The sequence below is a fragment of the Micropterus salmoides genome, unplaced genomic scaffold (assembly GCF_014851395.1).
Source record: "Micropterus salmoides isolate LMB-PRFRI ecotype aquatic unplaced genomic scaffold, ASM1485139v1 Ms_hic_scaffold_12, whole genome shotgun sequence".
NCBI classification, from domain to species: Eukaryota; Metazoa; Chordata; class Actinopteri; order Centrarchiformes; family Centrarchidae; genus Micropterus; species Micropterus salmoides.
The window spans coordinates 28,351,467-28,376,763 of NW_024040263.1; the positions used below are offsets into that span (position 1 = coordinate 28,351,467).

At 42.4% G+C, this 25,297-nt stretch overlaps 2 protein-coding genes across 6 annotated transcripts; one reads left to right on the forward strand and one right to left on the reverse strand.

The window, feature by feature from the left end:
- The first annotated feature begins 1,441 nt into the window (after window positions 1–1,441).
- slc43a3a (solute carrier family 43 member 3a) lies at window positions 1,442–11,026 on the forward strand. 2 transcript variants are annotated; one of them, XM_038714365.1, is made up of 13 exons: window positions 1,442–1,743; window positions 2,892–3,253; window positions 3,530–3,659; window positions 4,707–4,753; window positions 5,896–5,972; window positions 6,121–6,213; window positions 6,514–6,653; window positions 6,752–6,900; window positions 8,021–8,164; window positions 8,355–8,462; window positions 8,549–8,735; window positions 10,035–10,158; window positions 10,327–11,026. In XM_038714365.1, the coding sequence occupies exons 2-13, from the start codon at window positions 3,076–3,078 to the stop codon at window positions 10,474–10,476; spliced, it is 1,527 nt and encodes a 508-aa protein (XP_038570293.1). In that variant the 5' UTR covers window positions 1,442–1,743; window positions 2,892–3,075; the 3' UTR covers window positions 10,477–11,026. The 2 variants fall into 2 exon arrangements, with proteins under 2 accessions (XP_038570293.1, XP_038570292.1); XM_038714364.1 differs by having other exon boundaries at window positions 1,442–1,638.
- Window positions 11,027–11,712: 686 nt separating this feature from the next.
- On the reverse strand, window positions 11,713–24,090 carry LOC119899702. 4 transcript variants are annotated; one of them, XM_038714367.1, is made up of 9 exons: window positions 23,784–24,090; window positions 21,614–22,730; window positions 21,427–21,527; window positions 20,602–20,933; window positions 20,371–20,435; window positions 20,042–20,199; window positions 19,337–19,852; window positions 13,735–15,227; window positions 11,713–13,399 (listed from the first exon to the last, which is right to left on the reverse strand). In XM_038714367.1, exons 1-9 carry the CDS (start codon window positions 24,022–24,024, stop codon window positions 12,728–12,730), a joined length of 4,695 nt encoding a protein of 1,564 aa, XP_038570295.1. In that variant the 5' UTR covers window positions 24,025–24,090; the 3' UTR covers window positions 11,713–12,727. The 4 variants fall into 4 exon arrangements, with proteins under 4 accessions (XP_038570295.1, XP_038570294.1, XP_038570297.1 ...); XM_038714366.1 differs by having other exon boundaries at window positions 11,713–13,405; window positions 23,784–24,089; XM_038714369.1 differs by lacking the exon at window positions 23,784–24,090 and having other exon boundaries at window positions 11,713–13,405; window positions 21,338–21,527; window positions 21,614–21,630.
- Between the last annotated feature and the right edge of the window lie 1,207 nt (window positions 24,091–25,297).

Here is a 25,297-nt window from a genome sequence, read left to right on the forward strand (position 1 = left end):
CGGTGGTCCAATCGACATCATCCCCGTCGGTGGTCCAGCCGACCCCTGCTCCTCGCACAAAGGCCCTCAGCCCAGCAGTCCTGTCCCTGATTCCCCCTGCTCCTGTCTCGCTGCCGGCCTCTAGCCCGGCTCCCCGGCCTCCGGAGAGGTCTCGCCTTCATCCCAGTCGCCCCTTAGCTCAACCTCGGGGGCGGCCTCCTGGAGTCTCCGGCCCTCCCCGTCGACCCTCTGCTCGGCCCCCTTTGGACCTTAGCTCAGGCTCTCGACCTCCTGACCTCCCTGGTACCCCTGCCTTGCACTTGGGTTACCCCCCTGAGTTCCCTGGTTCCCCTGCTCTGCCCTCGGGCCGCCTGCCTGAAGTCCCTGGTAAAGCATACTTACAGGTTGTGATTGTGAATTTCCAGGCCCAAACAGAGTCGAAGTTGCATCGTCTTTTAAGACTAAACGTTGAACTGTTGCCGGTGTTCTGACGATCTATGCTGTCGTGCCGAAAAATACTACCATAGCGCAAATCGATAGACTAGACTCTACTCGGCCCTGCTCTGTTTTCCATTGCAGATAGTACCCAGAGATAGTACGTAGCTTGTTGTCATAGCGACGACACACACAACTGCCTCCACATAATGTTCAATGCGACACACACACCAGCGATCCACATACAGCTTTCTCTTTATTTAAGTTAAAACGTTTCAACATTGCTCAGAATGTAAAGACAGATAAGCGGTATGAAAACCTTCCAGCTGTGTTTTTCTCTGCCGTTGTTGCTGCAGTGGTCTGTGTGACGGCGGGAGCAGAGGGCTCTGTGAGCGGGCGGCTGACCGGCCTCACACGCTCCTCCCGCGGGTCGGCACAGGCTTCCCCCACAGCCACTTGCGGAGGTCCTCAACTCTGAAAATATTCAAGCACATGTTTGTTCCGCCATCACTTCTTGTAAAACGTCAAATGTCAATATTCGAAATCTACACAGCTGATTTTTCACGTGAAAACTTCCCAGAAGTGGATTTAGTGATGAAATTCCATACGCAAACTGTTGCTGGCTTCTGGTGCACGCAATGAAGATTACAAGACAATGGAAAACCAAACAAAGGCGAGTCGAGCCGAAGGGCCTCCGCTCAGACTAGCTCCCTCTGGACTTTGGGCTTTTTCACTTTGTAAACCTGTTACATGCACAAAAAAGAGATAAAACTCAATAAATGAGAGGGGGAAAGCCAAAAAGCACAATACCACCTCTTTTTAGAAAAGTTTAATACATATTGTGAAAGCACCCACCACCACCCAAAACCAGCTAAAGTTTGAAGCTGGCTGGATTCTACAATAGGCTACAGTTCTTTCATCTTAGGGACATAAAGGCTGGAATTAAAATATTCTCATTATGTAGCTAAATAATGGAAAATCCGTGAGATTAGACTATTATTCACAATTAAACAGTTGGTGAGAATTACTGCAATAGAAACCCATATGGTCTCCCGCCCTGTGTCCACCTGTTGCGATTACAAGCGCTCCGACTGACAGGCTGGGAGAGTGAGGCGCAGCTCTGCACACCAGATAAACAGACCGGCTCAGTTCATGGCTCGTCACTGTCCTGCAGAGCCCCTGCCCAAGAGGACTGCAATGTTTGTATCACCAGGAAATTACAAGGTAAACAGCTTTTCAGATGTTAATGGTACCGCAGGTTTTTGCGGAATGATGCGTACTTTGTCACATGACTGTAGTCTCCATGAAAGAGAAACTGACCATTTATGGGTAGGTATTTTGTTCATATTACGATCTCAACTGTCCACTCATGTTGTGTTTGATTCTTAATTGTAATAAACCATGTGAAGGGGTATTGACCAAGTGCCCATATGTGACGAGTTTGGAGGGAGAACGTCTTGCAACGGGCTAATTTCGTGAGGTTTTGTGTCCACGTTAGTTAGTTCTGACAGTACGCATAGATTAAGCGAACTAATCTGGATTACTGTCAAGCTGCCGATAACTGCCACCCTGTCCTGTGTAGGCTACTGGGAGCTGGACATGAGACACGGAAAAAGACGAGGGACATATGATTGTTCAGTGTATTTGAAGTTTAAAGGGGAAATATAGCCTATACCTATAATTTATATCACTGTCGTTTATGCATGTACCAAAATGTAAAAATACTGCTCAAAATTCTTCTTTAATAAAAGTAGGCTATAGAAATATTTTCATCAAAATGTAGGTAATGTAGAATAAAAAATAAACTGATACTTTATATTCAGAATGGTCCCTTCAGAGCTTTTATATTTTTTCAGTGTGTATATATATTTATTATACACCTATGGTATAGTATATTGCATAAACTAGTATTGTAGTATGAATTACATTATAGGATTATTATTACTAGTTTATAAAATCTAAATCTAAAAAGTAGCTCAAAGTAACCAGTAATTGTAGCTGTCAAGATGTGTTTTCACTGCCATTGAGCTGCAGTCACAAGATAATCACAACCGTAAATGAATTCTGAGATAGAGATATTCTTCAGTTCAAGCACAGTAATCTCCCTCCAAGGTCTTTGCTGTCTTTGCCAGTCTCAATATCAAAATATCATGTTTAAGATCATCTTCAAACTACAAAACTTATAAAACTGCAAAACTTTTATGCAACCACACTGAGAACAATATTTACCACTAGTCATTCTTTAAATATTGTTTTGAAACTAATGTAAAATTGCTGTAGAAATATGTACAAATGTGTGGTGTAAATTGGTTAACATATGAGTTTAATCCATTGAAGCTGCTTCACTAATGCTGCTCAGTCCTGAATTGGTGTGAAACAAAATGCTGTGTCATATTGTACTGTTTGGGCTGTAGCTGAAAGATGAACAACTCTCTCTCTCTCCCTCACACCTGTTTTGATTTTGTTCTGTATGTTAGAAACGTTAATCCAGCAGTGACCGTTGTTGCCCTGCACTTGCTGAAGGGAACTCTAAAAAAACAACTTGAAGAGGAATTAGAGGAACAGAAAACCAAAGCGAAAAAGAGAGACAACAACTTTCTTTGAGGACTAAACTCATACAGGAAGTAAACCTATTGGTGACCTGGAGAAGGGGAGTGAAGCATGCAGAGGTACAAGGTTGGCACCGGGCTTCGCTACAGGCTGACTCTGGCCTCAGGGATGTTGGAGTGTCTGTGCTTTGCTGGAGTTGTGTTTGGATTCGCCTCTCTGGTGTTTGTGCTGAAGGAGGATGGCTACTTCAGTCAACTGTGTGTCACTGTCCCGGGTACCAATAGCACAGGTGAGCAACTGAGAAAATGTACGAATACTATCAATTAAACAAGAACTCCAAAACACAATGACAGTCTTTATGGCTAGTGTTAGCAAATCATTTCCACATACACATCCAGCAGACACAAATCAATGTTATCATCCAATTGGAGTCAAGTTTCTGGCCACCCGAGGAATCTAATTCAAATATTTATTGTGCATTTAGCAGACACATTTTGGTGTCCACCACTAGTTGCTCAATATCCCATCATGTCCCAAGTTTTCTCTCTGTTTTTCTTTCATACAGACTGTAGTAGACAGGATGAGCAGTTCTCTCTGGTCTTCACCGTTGCCTCGTTCCTCAACAACTTCCTGAGCCTAGTCAATGGCTACCTGTTTGATCGATTTGGCACCATGGTGACCAGGCTGCTGGGAATGTGAGTTCATCTTATTTTTCTCTCTCCAACCACAAAACCGAAGGAAAATCTCAAGGCCGCAGTTGAAAACTGTCATGGACATATTGTTTGCCCAGGTTTTAGTTGACAGACAAATGGCTTTTCATTGACATTTCTCTTGTGTGTACTAAGATAGTAGAATGAAACAAAAGCTTAAGTGGTTTATACCACTCGAAATAAGTTGAAATAAGTTATTATTCAATGCACCATGCCCATACGGGAATCATGAGCTCATATTTATATTTCTGTTTGCGGTTCAGTTATTGCTACGGTTAACAGTTAAAAGGGGGAAGGGGGGCCAGTAAGGGTTACAGAGATAAAAGTAGGGAGTGTCTTACAGAGGCAGAGAGATTACAGTCAAGCAGAGCCCACGTCATTTGACCCCAGACCCTAATTGACCCTCATAATTGTGGTGTGGTGCCTTTATAATATTTACAGCTTTGAATCCTTTTCAAGACAAGTTGAAGAAGACCTGGAGAGCCTAGTTCAGGATGGATAGAGCCAGTGTTTGGTAGAAACTGAACCCTTTGAGCTCAGACTGTCACTAAAAACGTGCCTGGAGATGTGTAACACATCTACATTCATGTTGATGTTGGAAAGCATCTAACAGAAGGGATGTCCTGCTGATAACCAATAATTGCATCCCCCCATTTTATTCTTGTATGATACATGTTCTTTCTTATCTGGGACAGTAAAGTATGCTGATTTCTTGAGCTGTTGCGTTACACATTGACAATTTCGATAAGGCTTACTTATTTATTGCTTACAGTGCACGCATATCTTTAGATCACGTGATACAGGTTATCAGGTTAAAGAGCCTACGCATGAAAAACACCTAAAGGAGGTATTTTACAAATATGCAAACCCACCTCCTTATTTATTAACTAATTTAAGTTGAAAAACTTTACCATTGTTGTTTTTTATGTGTGATGTGTAAAAATGTGTGCCTGAGTGTGTGTATGCTTTGGTGGATAAATGACAGACACACGGATCTAGCTGCTCTAAATTCAGGCACACTTCTCTCTCCAGATCTTTGTACACGGTTGGAACCATTCTTGTTGCCTTATCTAGTGCAGGTAGGTGCACATGCACAAGCATTCACAACATACATCAAATAAGTGACCATTTCATGTTATTCACTACACCTTCTCAACATCCAAAACCTTAATATAATATTAGAGTTATTAGACACAATAAATGGTTTGCACCATGGTGATAAAAATGCAGTATTCCTGTCAAATTGTCAGCTTGTTGCATTGTGCTAACTTTAAGAATTTCCCAGAAGCAGGCTAACTTTAAGAATTTCCCAGAAGCAGGCTAACATGCCATTTTCTTGTAGTCCACCTTGTTCCTAAGGTGGCCATTTAAACAACTGATTTCTTTGCGTTTAATTGGTTTACATTGTGTGTGAACACGAACTATTACTTATGCTTTTGGAAACATGAAACATTAACATCTGAAAATGGGCTGAATAGCTATAATGGCTAAATGAAGTTAGCACAGAAGTTAACTTGTTTACTACCTGATTAACTCTATAGCTAGCATGACTTTGTTCTGGCAGCTGAATTATCTGGATTATTTCATTTATTAAGGTGTTTTAGTGCACTGCCTGTGAAAAGAAATGTTTCTGTTTTTATCTTGGTAAAATAAAAAAAAGTTAGACATAGCGGGGATATATGGTTTGTGTGAAGGCTCCTTGTTAGTGTTGGAAATACAACAGCAGTTATTACTTGAAACCCAGGTTATTACGATACCGTACATAATTCATGCCGTAATCATATCAAATCTATATTTAATTCTTAATTATCCCTTGAAAATATATTTTCATATAGCTGTCTATACTACGGTGGCCCTGAAGTGCAAACTACAGCAGCAATTCGCATATGACAGCATTTTGCCACAACACAACTGCAAATTGCCACAACACCACAGCAATTCACAAATGTGGCAAATTACTGTCGTGTTGTGGTGATTTGCTGTTTGCACTTCAGGGCCACCGTACTATGCCATTGACATTACTGCCACAGGACCCAAGTTTCGCTCTCCTGCTAGATCATACTTGGATGAGCTGTTCATTAGTACTTAAACACCCAACTTTTCTGCTGTCACTCTGGACGCTAGCACTAACTAAGTGAAGGGGTTGGGTAAGTTTACAATCATGTCATCAGAACATAATCAAGGCAAGTGTTTCTTAAGTTTGTCTTCCACCGTCATGTAGCATTTTCAGAGCTGCTTTTTCCTGCCCTCTCCTGCATCGCCGTGGGAGGAATTCTGCTCCTCCTAACTAACATGCAGGTGAATATTTCTGTATACACATCTTAGCATAGAAACATACTATATGTTCAAGATAAATCATAATTCATGCACCTTTGAACTCGCCATTAACCCATAGACCTAACTATAAAGTTTGCATCGCTGAATTGTGTCTCTGTGTGTCGGAAAGGTGGGCAACCTGTTTGCTGCTCATCGCTCAACCATCATCACCCTCTACAATGGTGCCTTTGACTCCTCTGCAGCTGTGTTTCTCATCATTAAGGTAAAGGAGTGCAGTAGTGTCAGTGGAGCCGTTATAATCTGGCGGCATCTGAAACCATTTACTAGATGGGAAGTTTTAAAAAAAGGCACTAATCTGGGCATTCACGTTGCTGGATGGTAGGTTGCACTCGGTCATTGGTCTTTCTCACTAGAGTAAGACAGCTTGCTTCAAAGTACTATGATGGACTAAATAGTGAACAGTGAATGAGTTCAAGAATAGATAGAGACTAAATTGATTATACAAAATTGCTATTACCTATTTTCTTTAAGTTTAACCAAGAGTTTTTCCTCTGCCTTCCAGGTACTATTTGAACAGGGAATTTCTCTCCATTCCTCCTTCCTTGTTTTGTCCTTCTGCAGCATCATACACTTGTTGAGGACCTTCCTACTGATGCCCAGAACCCACATCCCCTACACCCTGCCACAAGGCTACACCTACGGGTGAGAACATTAGTTGGTCTTTGAAGCAGCTACTGCAGTAGGTCTGTAGATCAACATTACAGATGTGACATGACAGACATTTACTTCTCCCGATGCAGATTGAATTGCGAAAAGGCCAACACTTACAACGTAGAGCAGTTTGAGGGGACGAGGGAAGGTGCGATGACACTTTCCCAGGAGTCCTGTGGGAGGGACAACGTGCCACCAGCACCTGAGGACGGGACAGGGGCCCAAGACTCAGGAAAAGGTACATCAATAATAATATATAAAATAAATAATAATAATTAGTATAGCATTAAAAACTAATAAGTGGGCCTCTCTATTTCCTATGCAGAAAACAAGATCAATGATCAATAACTCTACTCATTGTGATGAGTAGAGTCCAAAAACTCTTCCGTATATCCATTGTTTCCACCCTTACACACACACACACACACACACACACACTGTAAATAAGCGAACAGCACTTCATCCAATCAAAGCTCTGTAAGCTGTGCGTACGACCAGGAACAGTAAAAAAGCCAATTGAGGAACTATATGACTTTTGGACTACTATGATTTAATGTACATTAGGGCTGTGTCTAATGATCATTTTCATTATCGCTTGTAAATTGTAAAAAGAAACATTTACATTTTCTTCGAATGCACTGTGGTGTTTCCAATTTGCTTGTTTTGTCCGGTCAACAGTCCAAAAGTTAAAGATTTTTAAATGACTGTCAAATATGACAAAGAAAAGCAGAAAATCCCCACATTTGGGAAGAAAAAACCAGGAAATACTAGAAAAATAAGTGAAACAAGTTGTCAGAACTACACAGATCAGATCTACAATTGGTCCAAAACACTGCTGAAAGGCTGTTGACCAGATCCTACATGTTGACTCACATCACACCCCTTCTATTTTCTTTACACTGGCTTCCCATCAGGTTCATGATACATTTTAAGGTTCTTGTTTTCACACATGGAGCCCTGCATGGTCAGGCACTACCTGTGTACCTGCTCCACCTTTCTATCTCCAGTAGGTCACATAGGTCTTCTGACCAGGGCTTACTGGTCGTTCTCCACACTCGACTGAAAACAAAAGTTGATCATACCTTTGAAATGGTGGCTCTGGCGCTGTGAAAGTCTCTTACCATAGACTTATGTTCTGCTGTCTCTGATGATTCCTTACAAAGCAGCTGAAGACTCATTTATTCTTACTGGCCTCTAGTTTTTGCAATTGTGTGTGTTTAACAATTAAACTCTTGTGAAGAACTTTGTAACCTCGCTCCGTGAAATGTGCTATACTAAATAAAGGTCAGTGTGTGGACTTGATTTAGATTTTCAGAATAGTTAATGTCTTGATTTCATGTGAATTTCCACGGGTTTAGTGGCGAGTTTCCGGAGCTGTGTGCTGTCCTGGTTCTTCCTGTGGCACCTGGTGTGGTTGTCCATTATGCAGCTGAGGCACTACCTCTTTATTGGCACGCTCAACCCCATGCTCAACCGCCTGGCCAACAATGACCCCAACCTGGGTAACTTATTATTAAAGACACTGATCCACTTTGTCACATGTATTGACTGACTGTGATTTAAAGCTTTCTCCTTGTTCTCCTTATTCTCTGACCTTTCTATTCCCTCTTCTCATTATCGCTATCCAACCCCATCACCTGTTTTCTTTTGCTTCTCTGTGTGGCTGTTTCCTTCTGTCCATGTTTCCCTCAGTGAGTCAGTACACCAATGCTTTTGCTATGACCCAGCTGTGTGGAGTTCTGTGTGCTCCATGGAATGGACTCATCATGGACAGACACAAAGGAAAACCTCTGGCTCCTGGTAAATCAGTGACTTGTGTTATAACTGCATGTGTTTGCAACACATCAGCTTGACTCAGTCCTTTCTAACCATTTTTCCTCCTGTAGGAGAAACCGAGCAGGAGGCGGACCTGCGCTCCTCCTGTCTGTCTCTGTTCCTAACCTCCCTGCAGTGCCTGCTGTTCTCTGTGTGCGCCTCCGTTTCTTTCCTCCCACTGCAGTACCTCACTTTTATTCTACAAGTCCTCAATCGCTCCTTCCTCTACGGGGGAAATGCAGCGTTCATTAGCATTGCGTGAGTAGCTATCACATACATACACACACACACATACACACACACACACAGGGGATAGACAAAATAAAAGTAACACCTTACAATACGACAGTTCTGCAAAAGAAGTCTCGTTGAAACTGAGACATGACTTGATGGTCACTTCTGAATTGTTAAACAAATATACAGTTTAGGGTATTTCACAGTTGACATATGTAGTGTTTCTCTTTTATAATGCCGTTTTCCTATGGTCGACATACAGTATGCCACCATGATTTTCCAAACATTACATCATTTTTCAACGTCTGGGACTGTTGCAGTTCTGGCAGCAACTCTCTGGTGTCTTTGAACCTCTTTAAGGTGTGTTGTCGCTTTAAAACTCATTTATACTATAAAATTTAGATTTCTACACCAGTTTCACACCAAATAAGCAAGAGTGCAGATTTTGCACCAGTCGTAAAGCGTTACAGCTGTGGCTCAGGAGATAGAGCAAGTTGCCCAAGGCAAGTGGAAGGTCGGTGGTTTGATCCCCAGCTCCTCCAGTCTGCATGGCGAGGTGTCCATGGGCAACATATTGAACCCCAAACTGCTCCTGAAGGCTGTGACACATATTGTAAAGCGCTTTGAGTGGTCAGAAGACTAGAAAGGCGCTACTTAAGTACAGTCAATTTACTATTACCCATCCCACAAATCAGATAAGATGCTACTGGAATGTAATTTTCTAACCTGACACTATCGTCTATGAAGAGCAAAGAGTTGAGGTGTATAACTCTAAAGTTAACGTTAATAAAGTAACTTCTCTATCTTTCATTAAAGTGAAATTGACTTCATAAATGCTGGAATGCTGGTGGACATGCAAAACATAATGAATACTAGTAGTCATTTAAATACATGTATGTGAGTATGACAGGTGCAGCATGCCACAGTAATTGTGACTTAAAGGAGCACTCCACCAGTTTTACACACTAAAATCAGTGTACTTGTCACAAGGAGTACTTCTCAGGCTGTGACAACAGCTGCATGTCTTACAAGCCTCTGGAGTGAGCTCTCTAATATAGGGAAAAAAACATCCCTGATGATGTCATCTGCATTATTTTGCAATGGGCTTAAGACTTCAATATTCTTTTTAAAAACTGAGTCACAAACTTCTGCACAAAGATGCTACTGAGTTTTATTGTGGGAATTGTAGGATCCAGGGTTTCTGGAGCTCTAAACTAAACGTCAGGATTTCTCAGCCTCTTTGTAACCTAACCATATTTTTTGTTGCATAGACACAAAGTCATAGACGTATGTGTGGAAATGACGGATCTCCCCCTCTCTCAGTTTTCCAGCCTGCCACTTTGGGAAGCTGTACGGCCTGGTGATGTCCATGTCTGCTATTGTCTCTCTGCTGCAGTACCCCTGCTTTGCCCTGGTCAAAGGAGCTCTGGGAGGAGACCCCTTTTATGTAAGTGCTCAAGAAAGTTTAAATAATAGTTTTTAGAAAAACACCTCTGCGTGAATATCAAATCCTTGTGGAAAACACATTTAGGTCGCGAGCACATACATACACTTTGAGAAATGCAAAAAATCTTAGTTTGTGCCAACAGTCAATAACTGTTTTAATCTGTTACAGGTGGACATTGCTCTGACTATACTCACTCTGCTGGTGTTCATCCATCCTGTCTACGTCTTCATCCACTGCAGGAAAGTAGCCCGCCACAGAGACGGCAACGCCCACACTGAAGTCACTAATGGCTCCAAAATGGCTGAAGCAAAGTTATAGTGATGGTCATTCAAGTGCTTTAGTTAACTTCTAGACTTAACTGTTCAGGGGTCAAATGTTTTTTTTGTAAAACTTTTCTTTAACCTAAGTGCACTGATGACATTTCAAATGTTTCACTGCTTGTGAGGTCAGATACATGCTTTTAAAAAATGTTTTCTATTATCCAAAATGTGTTAGTTGAATAAACAATATGATTGTTTTGTGGCCTATATTTTATAAGTGCTTCACTGAAATTTCTTTACTGAGCTTTAGGGTTGGGTATCGTTTAAAATGTTATAAGAGTACCATAGCACCACCTTAAAGTGATACCAATACCAATAGAGTACTTCATTTGATACCTTGCAAACAGTGCCACCTGTTGATGCCATAGTAGTTGAATGGTATTAATTTTTATTTGAATGAGAGTGAATAGTTTAGTGACCAGAGTTGTGGAAAACAAATTTAAGTTTTGACACATTTGTTTAAAATAAAGAACGGAGAATTGTTCTGTTAACTTTTGATCAGTAAATCTCGAGGAACTGAAATGAAAGATGGTTTTTCCTTTAGCAGTGAGTTGTAAACCTCCAAAAAGAAATGATAAATGAGAAAGGAGTCGGCTTAAACAAGTCATTAAACTACACTACACTAAACAGTCTAAAGAAGCAAACAGGAAAAGAGGTTGAACGTGCCGCCAACCACATAAACTACATCGGATATCAGCCGCAGCTGCATCATCAGCCGGGGGCTCAGTGAGTAAAATCAGCTGATGAGCTGCTGCGCCACAAAAGCATTGGAATTGATATGATGGAACGCAGTGATCGATCGGTGACAAGGCACGTCAATTGCAAATAAAAACGTACGGAGTAGTGTAAAAGGATATCAAACTTTGAAAGCAACGGAAAGCCAAGCTTGTGGTGATAATCTTGCAACAGTGACAAACATACCTGAGACCGCAGCAGACGTGGAGGGTCTGTTGCTTGCGTCCCTGGCTGCAAGCAAAACCACACAAATATTCTAGCCATAGTTTGCCTCGATTTGGTTCCAGAAAGTATCCTATGCAGTACTCGTTTGAGTAGAGATACTACTCGATACTAGGCTATTTTGGTCGATACCTTAAAAAGGTATCATGTAGCGATACCCATCCCTACTGAGCTTTAATGTGCTGTATACAGAGCACACAATGTACAGTCCAAATAAAACTACTGTCCTGTGTGCTGTTTATACCCAGTATATTTTTCATGAATACATTTTTATATGACCAGCTTAAATTCCATATTTTATTCAAAAAAAAAAAAAAAAGTATGCGACAGGTATGTTTCCATTACAGTAAGACATCAAAGACAGAAGACATTCTGCATGTACATGATTATGCAAAGATGTCAAGAACATCACAATCTACGACAATACAGACATTGTGCTAATAAGCTTCATACATTACGTTAACAGTGTACAATGTAGTGCTGAAAAAGTGAATCAAACTATGTTAATGTTTTAAAAAACATTTTAGGTTTCACTTAAGCTAGTATTTGATCTTTGGGGTTTTATTTCACAACACACAAAACAAGTGGTAATGTAAAAGCAAAGGCACATGGTAGTAGTTTCATACAGTGCTACCATGGAGGACTTTCATATATGTTTTGACAGACAACCTACACACTTTATCAGACACTTGTTTTCACAAAAATAGAAATTAGGAATACCTACCAATCTATTATATGACTGTATCCCAAAGAGGTAAGGCACTAGGCGCTACAGGGTACTTTATACACAGAGCAAAGTTAAATGTAGATCAGAAGTATAATAGTCCAAACTGTAAACAGCACAAAGCAGATTTTCTTTGTCTCGGTCTTTCCTCTCTTTAGTATCCAGGAAATAAAAAATTAAAATAATACACCCCTCTTTCTTTTAGGGGAAAAAAATAATCTCTAAAGTTACATTTTATTTGCTGCTCAAATAGGGCTGAATAAACATTTAGTTCAATGAAGCCAAACCTTCAACCCCCAAAATATAATAATTCCTAATATGCACTTACTTTACACTTTTCTATATGTACCTCTGTGTGCACTCCAACCTCAGCACCCTGTTTGTGTTCTAAGTGGGGATATTGTGCTGTTCCTCATTTTGTTTGATGGGATCACTTTGTGTTAGGGTTTCGGTTTATGGTTTGAACAGTTATTGTTTAAATTTAGATGAGGGTAGGAGTTACACATGTAGCTGAGTGGGTTCAATCGAGAGCTTGGGGGGAAAAAAGCCATGAATGTTCTTTGTGTGTTTATAAGACCTTCTCAATCCCACTGTTCTTGTCATCATTCCTAATTGCCGTTTGCCCACTCTCGGTGGCGGGCATGTGGTTGTGGTGCAGAAACAAGATTGTGTCCAAACTTTCTGGTGGAATGTTGGCTCTCTTCTTGTACATGGCTCCCGCTCCTTCCTGCACAAAGTCCTGTGCAGCGTTACCTGCCACCGCTGGGGCTGCCAGGTAGGCCCGTGCCACTGTGGCCAACAGTGGAAACTGCACTGCCTTCGTCCTCCACCACTGCAGGGGCTCCACTCCCAGCGAAGCCCCCTTGTCTGCTCTGAACACAGACATCTCCATTTCTATAGACTCCTCCACGGAGTTCTGCCTGCTCCTGGGAGCAGAGCAGAACAGGTCTCCCAGGAGGAACTCCATACCAGTGAGCCCACCCTGGGAGCCTGGATCTGCCAGCTCGCTCTCGTCGGCCTCCCCTGCATCGCTCTCTTCATCTTCATCTTCCATCTCTCTGAAGTTGATTGGGCGGGACTCTTTGAGGCGCTTGCTCCTCCGCAGGAAGTCACTCTCTGACTCCGGTGAACCGGGTGAGGAGCTTCTCTTGCACTGGCTTTGCATCTTGCCTTGGCTTCTCCTGCTGTCCTCCTTCACAATCCTGACAGCCTCTTTCTTCAGCCAATCAAAAATGGCTGTCTGCTCCTTGAAAACAACAGAAAGATCCTTTACATAACACACACTGTCCTATGATTGTGGATTAGTCAAGTTACACAGAAGGATTTTTGAACAGTTCAAGCCGCCTCACAAGTTAATGTAACTCAGTCTTCCTGGCCAGTAGCACCAGAAATGGACATAAGCATGAAAACAGAAATCTCTCAGTACATTTGAATCTTTATATGTATAATAAAAACTATAAACTGCATATACACCATGCAAGAACAGAACGCTTGACAGGCATTTTAACGGTAACTAAGGGGGGCGGGTTTAAGCAAATAGTCAACTCCCTGCATTTGAACTACTTTATGACTCACCTTCTCCTCCATGAAGCCCAGCCCGTGGAACTGGGGGTCGAGGGAACATGCCACACACAGAACCCTGTTGACAACAGGGTTGTCGTAACAGCTCGCCAATTTCCGCCTCATCATCCTCTTCACTTCTTTTAGGATAGATGACGAATCCCCCGGCCTCGACATGAGGTGGCGGGAGAGCAGGCCGGTGAGAATGGGTTTGATGAGGGACAAGCGGGGGAACGCCTCCTTGGCGAGAGTCCGACACGCCACGTCCAGAGGTTTGAGGACCAAACACAGCTCCTCCAGAACCTTCCATTCAGATCGCAAAGTCATAGCGCTTGTTGAGGACGTGTTGGAGGTGGAGTTTGCGTGGCAGCTGCCAGATGAACTGGATTCTGACGAAGTGTCTTCTTTAGACAAGCCTTCACCTTTAATCTCTTTTATCATATCACAGAAAAGGCTTTTATGTTTGATGAGCGTGCTCAGTAGAGGGTACAGCTTATTCCACGTTGGCCGGCTGTGAGCCCACGACTTCAGCTCTGCCTGTTCCTCTTTCACCAGTGTCTGCAACAGACTCAGTTGATGGGTCTGATACAAGCCCTTGTTTTGAGCAGGTGGCAGGAACAGGTTTGAGAGAATGCCCTGGAATTGGCAGAGGGTCTTGGAGATGACGGGGTGTGACATTACTTCCTCAATGCAGCCTTGCACAGCGCTGAAGAAACATGGCACAGATGGTAGTCCTTCACTAGAATGGCCATGCTCGGAGCGGTGTGGTTCCTCAGGTGACACAGAGTCGTCCCTCTCAAGAAACGTTGTTGAGTTGGGGTGAGGAAGGCTCCCTGCACAGTCTCCACCTTTCTCGCTCTTAACTGGCCCCAGCTTCATCTTGTTCCTTCCCTCCCCTCCCAGCAAGACTAGATTAGGCTGGGAGATTCCCCACTCCTGGGCCATCACTTTCACTTGAGCCTCCACTGCTGGAAGGCTGTAATCATTGTCATTGTCTGTCAGTCTTTGGGTTGCCAGAGCCATGTTCTGAAAACAGAAATTACAGTCTATGTAATGTGCCCAGAGGGTGAGGTACCTCTCGGTGTTGCCCTGCCAGTTGTGGAACCAAATATCCACACTTAAAGTGACAAAATGGGGAACATCCCTGCGATGGCTCGGAGGTCGCCCACGTCTCCTGGGCTCAAACTCAATGGGAGCAGTGTAGTCCAAAATCTCCTCGTTTTCTCCACTTCCCATTTTCCTCCTCAGTAGCTGAGCCAGGTTCGTCTTACCTTTGGTGTGGTGTTCTTTCAGGAGGTTTTCGAGCTGACAAGGTGAAGGCAGCTCCTTGGTGGAGGGCAGGAGGGTGTGGATCAACTGTTTGAAGCCTTCTCCTTCAACCAAACCTGGGGGCTGAAGATCCATGATGAGAAAGTTGGCAATGGCTTCGGTCACATGGGCAGACAGCACCAGGGGGAGTGTACTGACCAGACCGCTGTTAACCATCACTGGCTGTGAGCGTTGTTGACCTTTGGTGAAAAAGAACAAATCTTTAATTAGCAAAAACGCTTCAAACGCCTGTTTAAGCTGTAGATCAATTTTGTTCAATTTCAGCCACTTTCACTTATCCTGAGAAATCTCAAAATATATTAGTTGAATTGACATCAAATGGTACACACATTCATGGTTCCAGTAGGATATATCCTAATGACTTTGATAATCTAGTGCCTCGTTGAGGTCAACATTTGTGGTTTTTAATGAAATGTCTCAACAGCTTTTGGATAGATTGCCATGAAAATGTGGTACACACATTTATGACCAGATGTTTTTTAAAGGTCATGACACTCCCATCAGCCTTCAGGTGTGCATTTTGTGTAGCGCGATTTAGTAAATGAAATAAGGCCGACACGCTAAAATAGGGACGTTCTGATCAAGTATTTTTGTGCCTGATCTAGATCAGATCATCATTTGATATTGAGTATCCGCAGATACCAAGTCCCGATCCAATACTTGTTTTACCTTAGATAATATAGTTGCACAGTTATTAGTTATTAAAATCAATCCAATATGCTTGACTATGGAATAGCTCTGCAAAACCTTAAGAAAAACATGCCCGCATCCAAGCTGTTCCTCGACTTATTAAATTGTCTGTACAAAATAACAAGGTAAACAAACTGCAATTGTTTTCATATTGCTCTTATTACAATCCCACTTAGTGCAGCATTGGTGTTCTTTTTTCAACAAACCTGAGTTCTCCACTACAGCGATGAGCTTATCATCCATAGCAATGAAATCAAATACACTCTCTGTAAACTTTCTGTCCTTGTCGTTGTCTCGAAGACATGTCTCTCTCCTTTGCTTCGATGCAGCCTTTGCCCGGGATCTCAGTGCGAAGTCTCTGTACTCCAGTGGGTGTCTATGCTGTAGGTGCCGTATCATATTGGTAGTATTGCACGCAGATCTGCTACTACCGCCACGCGAAATTCTCGCATTGCAGACATTACAAGTGGCTATTTTACTGCTTTCGTTGTCCAATTTAAAATATTTCCACACTGCAGACATTTTCGCCGCGTCCTGCAGCCACACTGCGCTCTCAGTTTACGACACGTGTGCGATAGCCCTGCGGTAGCTAACGTAAAACAAGCCTCGGGTTCGTGATAAACTAAAGCGGATACGGATCAGCCTTGGCCGTCCCCGATTCCGATCTTTAAGATCAGATCGGGACACCCCTACGTTAAAATATAATAGTAAAAACGATAACCATTATAGCTGCTGAACATCAGCATTTTAGCATTTTTATTGTGAGCATGTTGCCACAGTACAGCCTCACAGCTAGCTAGCATGGCTGCAGACGGCTTTTTCGGAACCACCTAAGTTACTAACGTCAACATACTAACGTTACCGGCGACCACAGTGTGCCGTATATACAGCGTATGTACCGCAAACTGCGTTTCATAGCAGTATGCAAACAGGACTAGCACGAAACTTGTTAACGTGGATTTATTTTGCAGCATGCTAGGCTAGGCTTAGCCAGTGTCGTGTCTGTTTCCGGTTATGGAAAGCGGAAGTCAACCTTAGGAGGAAGATAATTGTTATTGATGTGGGAATATGACCAACTCCTCTTAAGGCTAAACACATCAAGATGAAATTATCCACCTGTAAAAGCGTTGCTGCTCAGTCAGTGTTGTGGAAACTCAAAAGCTTTTTAAGTTAAAAAAAAAACAAATAATACAAGTTACATCTTTGATTTCATAGTTTTTGGTCCAAAGAAGAAAAACAAGTTGAAACTAATTGGGAACTTTTCAAATTTGAGGCAGGTCCATTTTTAAGAAAACATGAGATAGTATTAAAGCCAAAAGAGCTGAAGAAGAAGAGAAGAAGACCAGCTCTTAGCTACCTCGATGAATTATACAGTCAAAAAGCAAATGTTGGATTTATAAGTTCTGGAGCCAAATGGCTTGAAGGAGGGGAACAGTCTTCACTTTTTCTTTTTAATTTAGACAAAGATCGTTCTAATGATAACAATATAAATAGACTAAATATTAATGGGGTTGTTTCAGAGGACTTCAAAATAATATCCAGTTAATGTTGTAACTTTTACAGAGATTTATAGAGCTCCAAATTGTGCCAAGAATCAGCTGAGACCTTTTTTGAACACTAAATCTATTAATAAAAATTAAATGGAGTTATGTGAGAAACCTATTACGTTTGATGAGATTAAAAAAGCAATTTGTCTTCTAAAAAACAACAAATCACAAAGTAAGACTTCAAAAATAATTTGCTAATAAACTGGCTCCTTTTTTATTCAAAGTATTTGCAGAATCTCTCCCAACCACCATGACTAAAAAGGGTGACTACGCTAATTCCCAATCCCAACAAAGATAAATTATTTATTGACGACTGGCGTCTGATTAGTTTGCTCCATAAAGATTACATGATATTTGCTCTATTATTGGCTAAAAGTCTTAAAATGGTGTTGAACTCTGTTATTGTAGAAACAGGTTTATCCTGGACATTCTGGATAACTCAGAATTGATTGATGATAACGAATTCATGTTATTTTTAGACTTCTGTAAAGCTTTTGATTCAGTGGAGCATCAGTTCATTTTACAATCGTTCAAGAATCTTAAAGAATTTCTGTCAGAATATCGCTGTTACACCTGAGGTCTACGTAAAAGTCTTAGGTGCAAAACCCTCTGGAGTTTCAAATCTCAGCCAAGTGCACTCCCATAGGTAAAATTTGTTTGTCATTCTGGTAACAGCAACATATCTATAAGAGCGCTGTTCTAAAGAGATATTACAATACCATATGTGACCCCATACTGGAATCAATTTGTGTATGATATAGTATGGAAGAGGGCGTGGCTTCTACCTAGTAGATACCAAATCACTCAAAGAAACAAAATTTAAACTCATTCATAAATTCTATCCAGCTAACAACGATGTTAGGAATAGAATTAAGATGGACATTGATGGGAATTGTAGTTTCTATGGTGGATGTCCAGAAACTGCTGTGCATTTTACTTTGGAAGAATGTTTTGTTTGGTATCCCAGAAAATCACACAGAGAGAAACACTTACAGTATGTGTACTTGATTAATCTTGTTACCATAACAGCCAAATTTCATATTCGTAAATGTAAATTTACGGATAAGAAACAGAGTTTTCTTGCCTTTACAAAAGAGTTCAAACAAAACATTTTCTCAATTCAACAGTCTCCAAAGCAAAAAGCAATTGAAATTGTAACAGCTTTCATTGTATTTAAAATTTTTATATAGATCCTTAGTTAGTGAATAATAAAAATAAACTGCATAAGACATTTAATATGTCCAGTAAGACTGCCGGGGTACAGCAAACTAGCATGACGATGACCTGACTGGTGAGGAAGGGGCAGGCGATTATTAGAGATGTATCACATCCCCTATTTGGCGAGTATGAGCTGTTACCATCAGGCAGAAGGTTTAGGGTGCCATCTCTCCGAACCAACCGGGCCTGCAGGTCATTTGAGCCCATTAGTATTGGATTTCTTAACAAAGGATAAGATTTAAAAAACAGAGCTGAATCTTGGGGTGTCAGGGAGCTGCACCTTAGTATAACTTGTATAGCACTCGGGGGTGATGTTCGTGTTGGCGGGGCGGTTGTCTGGTTGTTGGTCTGTTGATGGTGTTTATCTGACGTTTTCTGTATGACACAAAATGAATTTCCACCAGGACTAAATAAACATCTATCTATCTGTCTATATTATTCCCCTCCTGGTGCTAAACTCTAACTTTTGAACTTGTCGTATTGATGTAATTTTTTTGTGTGTTTGTACTTGTTACAAACTCGAATAAAAGTAAAAAAAATAAAAACAACAATAGCAGCTTGTTGAGGCTGCCTGATTAAATAAATAACGGTTGTTGTGACCGTTCTAGCGCTTTGCATTATGGGATATAATACACAAGGTAGACTGGCGCGATGAATACTGCGAGATGTTTTGTCATACTGCATACTACAGACTACATTTAGGCCAAATCAGTACGTACTGCTAGTATAGTAGGATATCATTCCTTTTGGTGACAATATTTAACAAATTTATCTTTGTAACTTTGATACTATTTGAAGTGGAAAGCAAACAGGCAGTAGACAGTAATAGTTACCTATTGTCAGAAGACTCCGCTCCCTGTTACTGTCACGTGGTCTGATGTGGTGCTTGTTGGTCAGATGGTTTTGGAGATCCACTGCTCCCCCCCCACAGCCCACATGTTCCAAACACAGCTTACACACCGCAGTGCTCCGGTCCAGAGGCCGTCCTGTTGGGTCCGGCTCAAATCCAAAGAAGTACCACGGGCTGTTCTGTGAGGCGTTTGGGTTACTCAGCAGTTTCTCAGTTCCAGGCATAAAATCATACTTTTCCAGCATGTGAGAGCTAGGGGATGGGAAGGAGATCACGGAGGAGGAGGGGAAGGCAGAGCCAGAAATCATGGCAGAATCACTAGCTGCGTCCAAGTTAGACATTGTCGTCACGTCACTGATGACAAGCATGGGGCTCTGTGATTGGCTGTGGTCTGACCAAAGGGAAGAGCTGCTAGGCTCTGGGAGAGTGACCAATTGGATGTCCTGCAGGAGCCGCAGAACGGTCTCCTTGTCTCCAAGTTCACATTTAACATTGTCACCTGTATCTCCCCAACAAAGACAAATGCATAGGATGTTGGCCAGTTTTAGCAAGCTAAATTATCAGTTTATGACCTTCAAAATAATTATTATATACAATTAAATTTAAGTCTAAATCGGTTGAAAATGAATGTGAAAGTGAAAAGCTAATATAGATCTGCTCAGATCTATGCATCATTGAGTGAACTCACCCATCCCGAGGCCCAACAAGGTGGCATAATCCTTGCCGATCCAGACCCTGAGCTCTGTTCCCTCGGTGATGGGCTGGGTAACCCTGTAGTAGATGTGACGGTAAAACTGGAAGATGACCAGATTGTGTTCCTTCTCACTGCTGGTATATGTTACATACCTGAAACATAGATCAAACACGTAAAGTGTGCGACTGTGAGCAGGAAAGTAAGCAGACAAATGCTGTGATCAAAAATACACACACTACGACTGCCTGAATGTCAGACTGCCTTAGAAGAAATTAAAGCAGAAGGATAAAGGAAACTACTTTGAATCTGTAAGAACTGCCCACCTCATCCAGTTAGATTTGTTTTCATCAGAAGCATCGATGTAGACAAACGCAGCATCATCCCTGATCTGCAGATGGGAGCAATGTGAATGTCAACTATTTTTATACCCATTTCTGAGTGGAATTCCTGCTGGTTATACGACACATGTCAGAAGTTACATCATTGATTTTAAATGTGATTGTAGCACAAAGTTTAAACTGCCTTTTTAGTTCTACTCAAACATATGTACTTACAGCCCAGGCATATTTGAGATTGGCCGGCATTTGTCCTCTGCACACTTCTCCTGCAAACGGCCCAAACATGACGCCCTGCTGAAGGTGACATTTAGCATACACTTTCATCTCTGGCATCTGCTCTTCACCAGAAGATCCAGGACCAGACTTCCCAGACTCAATGTCCTCGCACAGGCACAGGCAGGAAGGCAGGGATAGCACCGCCCGCGAGGGTCCACCCTGGAGCCAAGGCTCCCCAGGCGGCAGCACAGCGTCTGGGACATAGTTCTGGTTTGATGTGGTCTGGAGAAACGGAGCATCCTCGAAGAATTCTTCGTGGTTTAAATCCAGAGCTGGAGAGGTGAAAAAAATAGAGAAATAATTAGTAATTAATTATGGCATTAAGGTGAGACATGGTAAACCCATAGGTCAAGGCGGGATGTTGGCTGTTTCTTTAACAAATTAGATGTAATTAAGCAACACAGTAAATAGAGACAAGACCTTCTGTGGATGTTCCTGCGTGTTTGTGACTGTTACTATTAAAAATTAGACACATTACATTGTAGTAAATACACAACATTTTACATTAGATATTCATAGCAAAGACAGAAGCTTTGAGTTTGTTTTGATTCATTTTATTTTGTTCCCCCAACAAGGAAAACGTATGTTTCTTTAGCGTGTCGTATCCAGCATCGCATTAGTTCATTCTGACTTTCTGTAGACATTTATCTGAACATTTCATTTAGACTGTAATTACTAAAATAATGAATCCATTGCAGCATTGGGGCAGAATGTGTGCACTTGAGTGAACTTCTGTTAGGGGTGCCCACTTGTCTGGTGGCAGACCTGCTGGGCCAGCTGAGCCACTCTCTGGCAATATCTCGCTCCACTGCTGATAGCTGATAGCGAGGGGTGCCGTCTGGTGACTTCGGAGGGAGATTTCACACCTGTTATAAAAGGATATTTAAGTAATTTAAGCAGGTGTGCTGGGATAAATGTAAATTAAGATGACAAGAGGTGAATTTGATCCTACCTGTGCACGCTGACAGGAATAATTTCTCTCTCCTCCAGTCCTGCGTCACACAGTTGGTGAAAGGGTGTGCTTCTGACGCAGTGATTGGTATAGATGACCGATGTGCCGGCTTCTTTACACATGCGGGCCAGCATTGAGCCTAGATAATTGACTCCCAGTGGGACGTGACTGTACCACATTTCATCTGTTAGCTCCTTCTTAGGCTGCAAGTACAGGGCGGTTGCGTTAGTTGGAAGCTTGCTGAGGTACTTTAAGAGAGAAGTAACGGGACAGAATTCACTGCCTGGCTTCTCAAACATACAGCATCGGTCCTTCTCAATTTGAAATTTTGTCTCATCACCAAAGGATAAAGTGCAGTATCTCAGACCCCTCTCGTCTTTTCTGATCAGAAACGATTCCGGCTTCAGATTCCTGTTAGCCTGCTTCCCTCTGCGGCCAAAATGTACCTGTACATCAAACCAGACTTTGTTCAGAAGTCCCCTTGGAGTGCTAGTGTCCATCGCGCGTGAGTGTCTGAGGATGCGGATATCATCAGGAGACAGTGCCTGATGGTGTGATGTTACGTCTCGACCAGACTTCCTAATTCTCTTCAGCACTCCCAAGAATACCTTGTTGGCGGAGGTGAACTCAGCATCTCTCATTAAGCACACAGGGCGACTGATGGGAGGCTCTTTGAAGTACCGGTTAAGTCCAGCTCTCAGTGCAATGTAACTAGCGATCCCATACAGCTCACCTTTGCTGTTGCGTACTGATCCATAAAAGTGTCTCAGCAGCCCGTTCAACTCAGTCTTCTCCGCTGTAGTCAGGTCCACCTGGAGCCCCTGGGACTCCAACCAGCCAATGAAGCAGTTCACAGCCCATGTCGTCTGCTTCTTTGTAACCTTACTGATTTCAGTCCTGCTGTCTTCAAGCTCATTCAGTTCGAAGTCCGATACCAGTGCATGTCTAGAAATGTCAGTGGCATTTACCTCACATTCTTCCTCTTCTCGTGACTCATCCTCTTCTTTCAGAATGATTTCACCTTTAGTTGTCATCTCAGGCTCAAACAAATCCACATTTTCACGAGAATCCCTCAGGTCTGCATTCATAATGTTGGCTGATAGCTCCCTCAGCTGTGCTTTGTCATGAATGTAAAATGAAGCGAGCAAAGGTGTTAGGTTTTGGCCATGTAAACAAAGCGGAGTGATACCGCCCAAGTAGTCAGGTTCCCGGTGCTATACGGCTATTATAACACAGTCGTCTTCAGCTTATATTGAAGAGTCGGTGGGGTTTAGAAAATGGGAATTTAAAACGCTAAAGATGGCGGCTCTGACTGGCTAATAATTGCACCAACCGCATAACTGTCGTTATTTACGACACATCATACCAGCAGGACAACAGCAAAGTATCCCGTAACAAATGATGTGCTTAATAACAAAATAACCCCTTTACGTCACCGCCAGCTCCTTTCAATGGACTGCGTGAATGACTGTTCAGGTGATACCATGGCAACAAGGGTATAAGAATGCCGTAAAACAGACTTGTGGATCTCGTCGTACCCTCTCTGCGCATGCGTACAAGCCTCTTTAGTTGGTTTGTGTTTGCAGTTGCATGGCGTAAATAAACACTCTGCATTGTGTGGTGTACAGTTCACCAGTGACCCTAAAACACGACGTGGATTATACATTATGTATGACATTGCTTGACGATAAATAAACCCCTGTTTAAAAATGAACACCGTTTACTCAATAACTTGCTGGCAGATGTTACGATAGGTTGAGTGTCGCTGTAGCCTACACTGATACAATCACAACGCATGCTCGGAGTTAAATGTTGCATTCATGTATGTGACACACTAAGCGCACTCAGTGCATGTTTGGTTACAACATTAAATATTCAGCTAAATAAAACAACGTATACAATACCACGTGGTCTTAGCTCTAAAGAAACAGCCCAGTGTGTGCATCGAGGCTACACAGCATCAGAGTCAGGAACTATTTTTTCACCTTTGACTGCTCCCCACTGCAGTGCAACTTTATAGTGCCCCACTGCAGTTGCATTTTGTCAGTACTGGGGGGCAACATGCATGCAGTTGTGGCAAAGGCAGCAAATGCAATATGACTCAAATTTGATGCACACTTTAGATTCCCAAATTGTTGCAGTGAAAGAGCTGAGTTTGGTGGTAAATCACCTTGAGCCTCAAACAAAGCTCCAGATGTCGTGGAAGAAGTGGTCTCGAAAAAATCTGCACGATGTCGACGTCTCAGGTGACTTCTTAAATTCGTGGTATTTCCACCTTTTGCAAGCACTATTTTTCGGCATAAACGACAGACTGCCTCGCCAGAGTTCAAAGGTTGTCCCTTTTCATCTGCTTTCAAGCCGAAATATAGCCACACGATAGACTTGCTTCTTGGTTTACTGATAAGATCCATGTTTCTGCAGGCTTTCCGCTGGCTGTGTAGCACTGCTGCAAGAGTAGAAAGGACACCCCGTCGAAAACTCTTCTTCTTTTGGTTTTATTGGCTGTTCGCATTACCGCCACCCACTGATCTGGAGTGTAGACTAATTATCACAGCCTATTCTCTGTCTGACCTCTACAAAACCCAAATAATAGCCTACAAAAAACAAATAAACTAATTAGAAATAATTAAAGAAATAAAATGAAAAAAAAAAAACTAATTCTATTCATTAGTCTTGTTGATCCTAAAGAGTTTTAAACCCTTGTCACCTGAATATATATTTTTTAAATATTACTAATATTTTGCTCTCCAATCTCTGCGTTTTTAAAGACTTCTTTCTCTGAATCATACCTCTGGAAATACAATTAAACATGGTCCTTGGTTGCTTCCTCTCTCTCCAGTATTCACTTTTTCCATAATTATGATTTCCAATCACTCTGAGAATCAATCAGAGATAACTGTTTAGATCAATATGACCATTCCTTATTCTTGGTTTAACCCTCTTCTGTTTCCTATTTTGTCCTCAAGACCCTGTACTCCCAACTAATGGATTCTTTTTTAAAGAGATATCTTCCTCTCATCCTCATCCCTGTCCCCAAAAAACCAAGGACCACGAGACTAAACGACTACAGACCCGTCGCCCTGACCTCTGTGGTAATGAAGTCTTTTGAGCGCCTTGTGTTGTTCCACCTTAAATCCATCACAGACCCACTCCTGGACCCCCTGCAGTTCGCCTACAGAGCCAACAGGTCTGTAGATGATGCAGTAAACATGGCCCTTCACTACATCCTCCAACACCTGGACTCCACAGGAACCTACGCCAGGATCCTGTTTGTGGACTTCAGCTCTGCTTTCAACACCATCATCCCGGCCCTGCTGCAGGACAAGCTCTCTCAACTGAGCGTGCCTGACTCCACCTGCAGGTGGATCACTGACTTCCTGACAGACAGGAAGCAGCACGTGAAGCTGGGAAAACATGTCTCTGACTCCAGGACCATCAGCACCAGTTCCCCTCAGGGCTGCGTTCTTTCCCCCGTTCTCTTCTCCCTGTACACCAACAGCTGCACCTCCAGACGACACCACCCTCATTGGGCTCATCTCAAGTGGGGACGAGTCCGCGTACAGGTGGGAGATCGACCATCTGGTGACCTGGTGCAGCCAGAACAGTCTGGAGCTCAACGCTCTGAAGACAGTGGAGATGGTCGTGGGCTTCAGAAAGAGCCCAGTCCCACCCTCCCCCTTCATC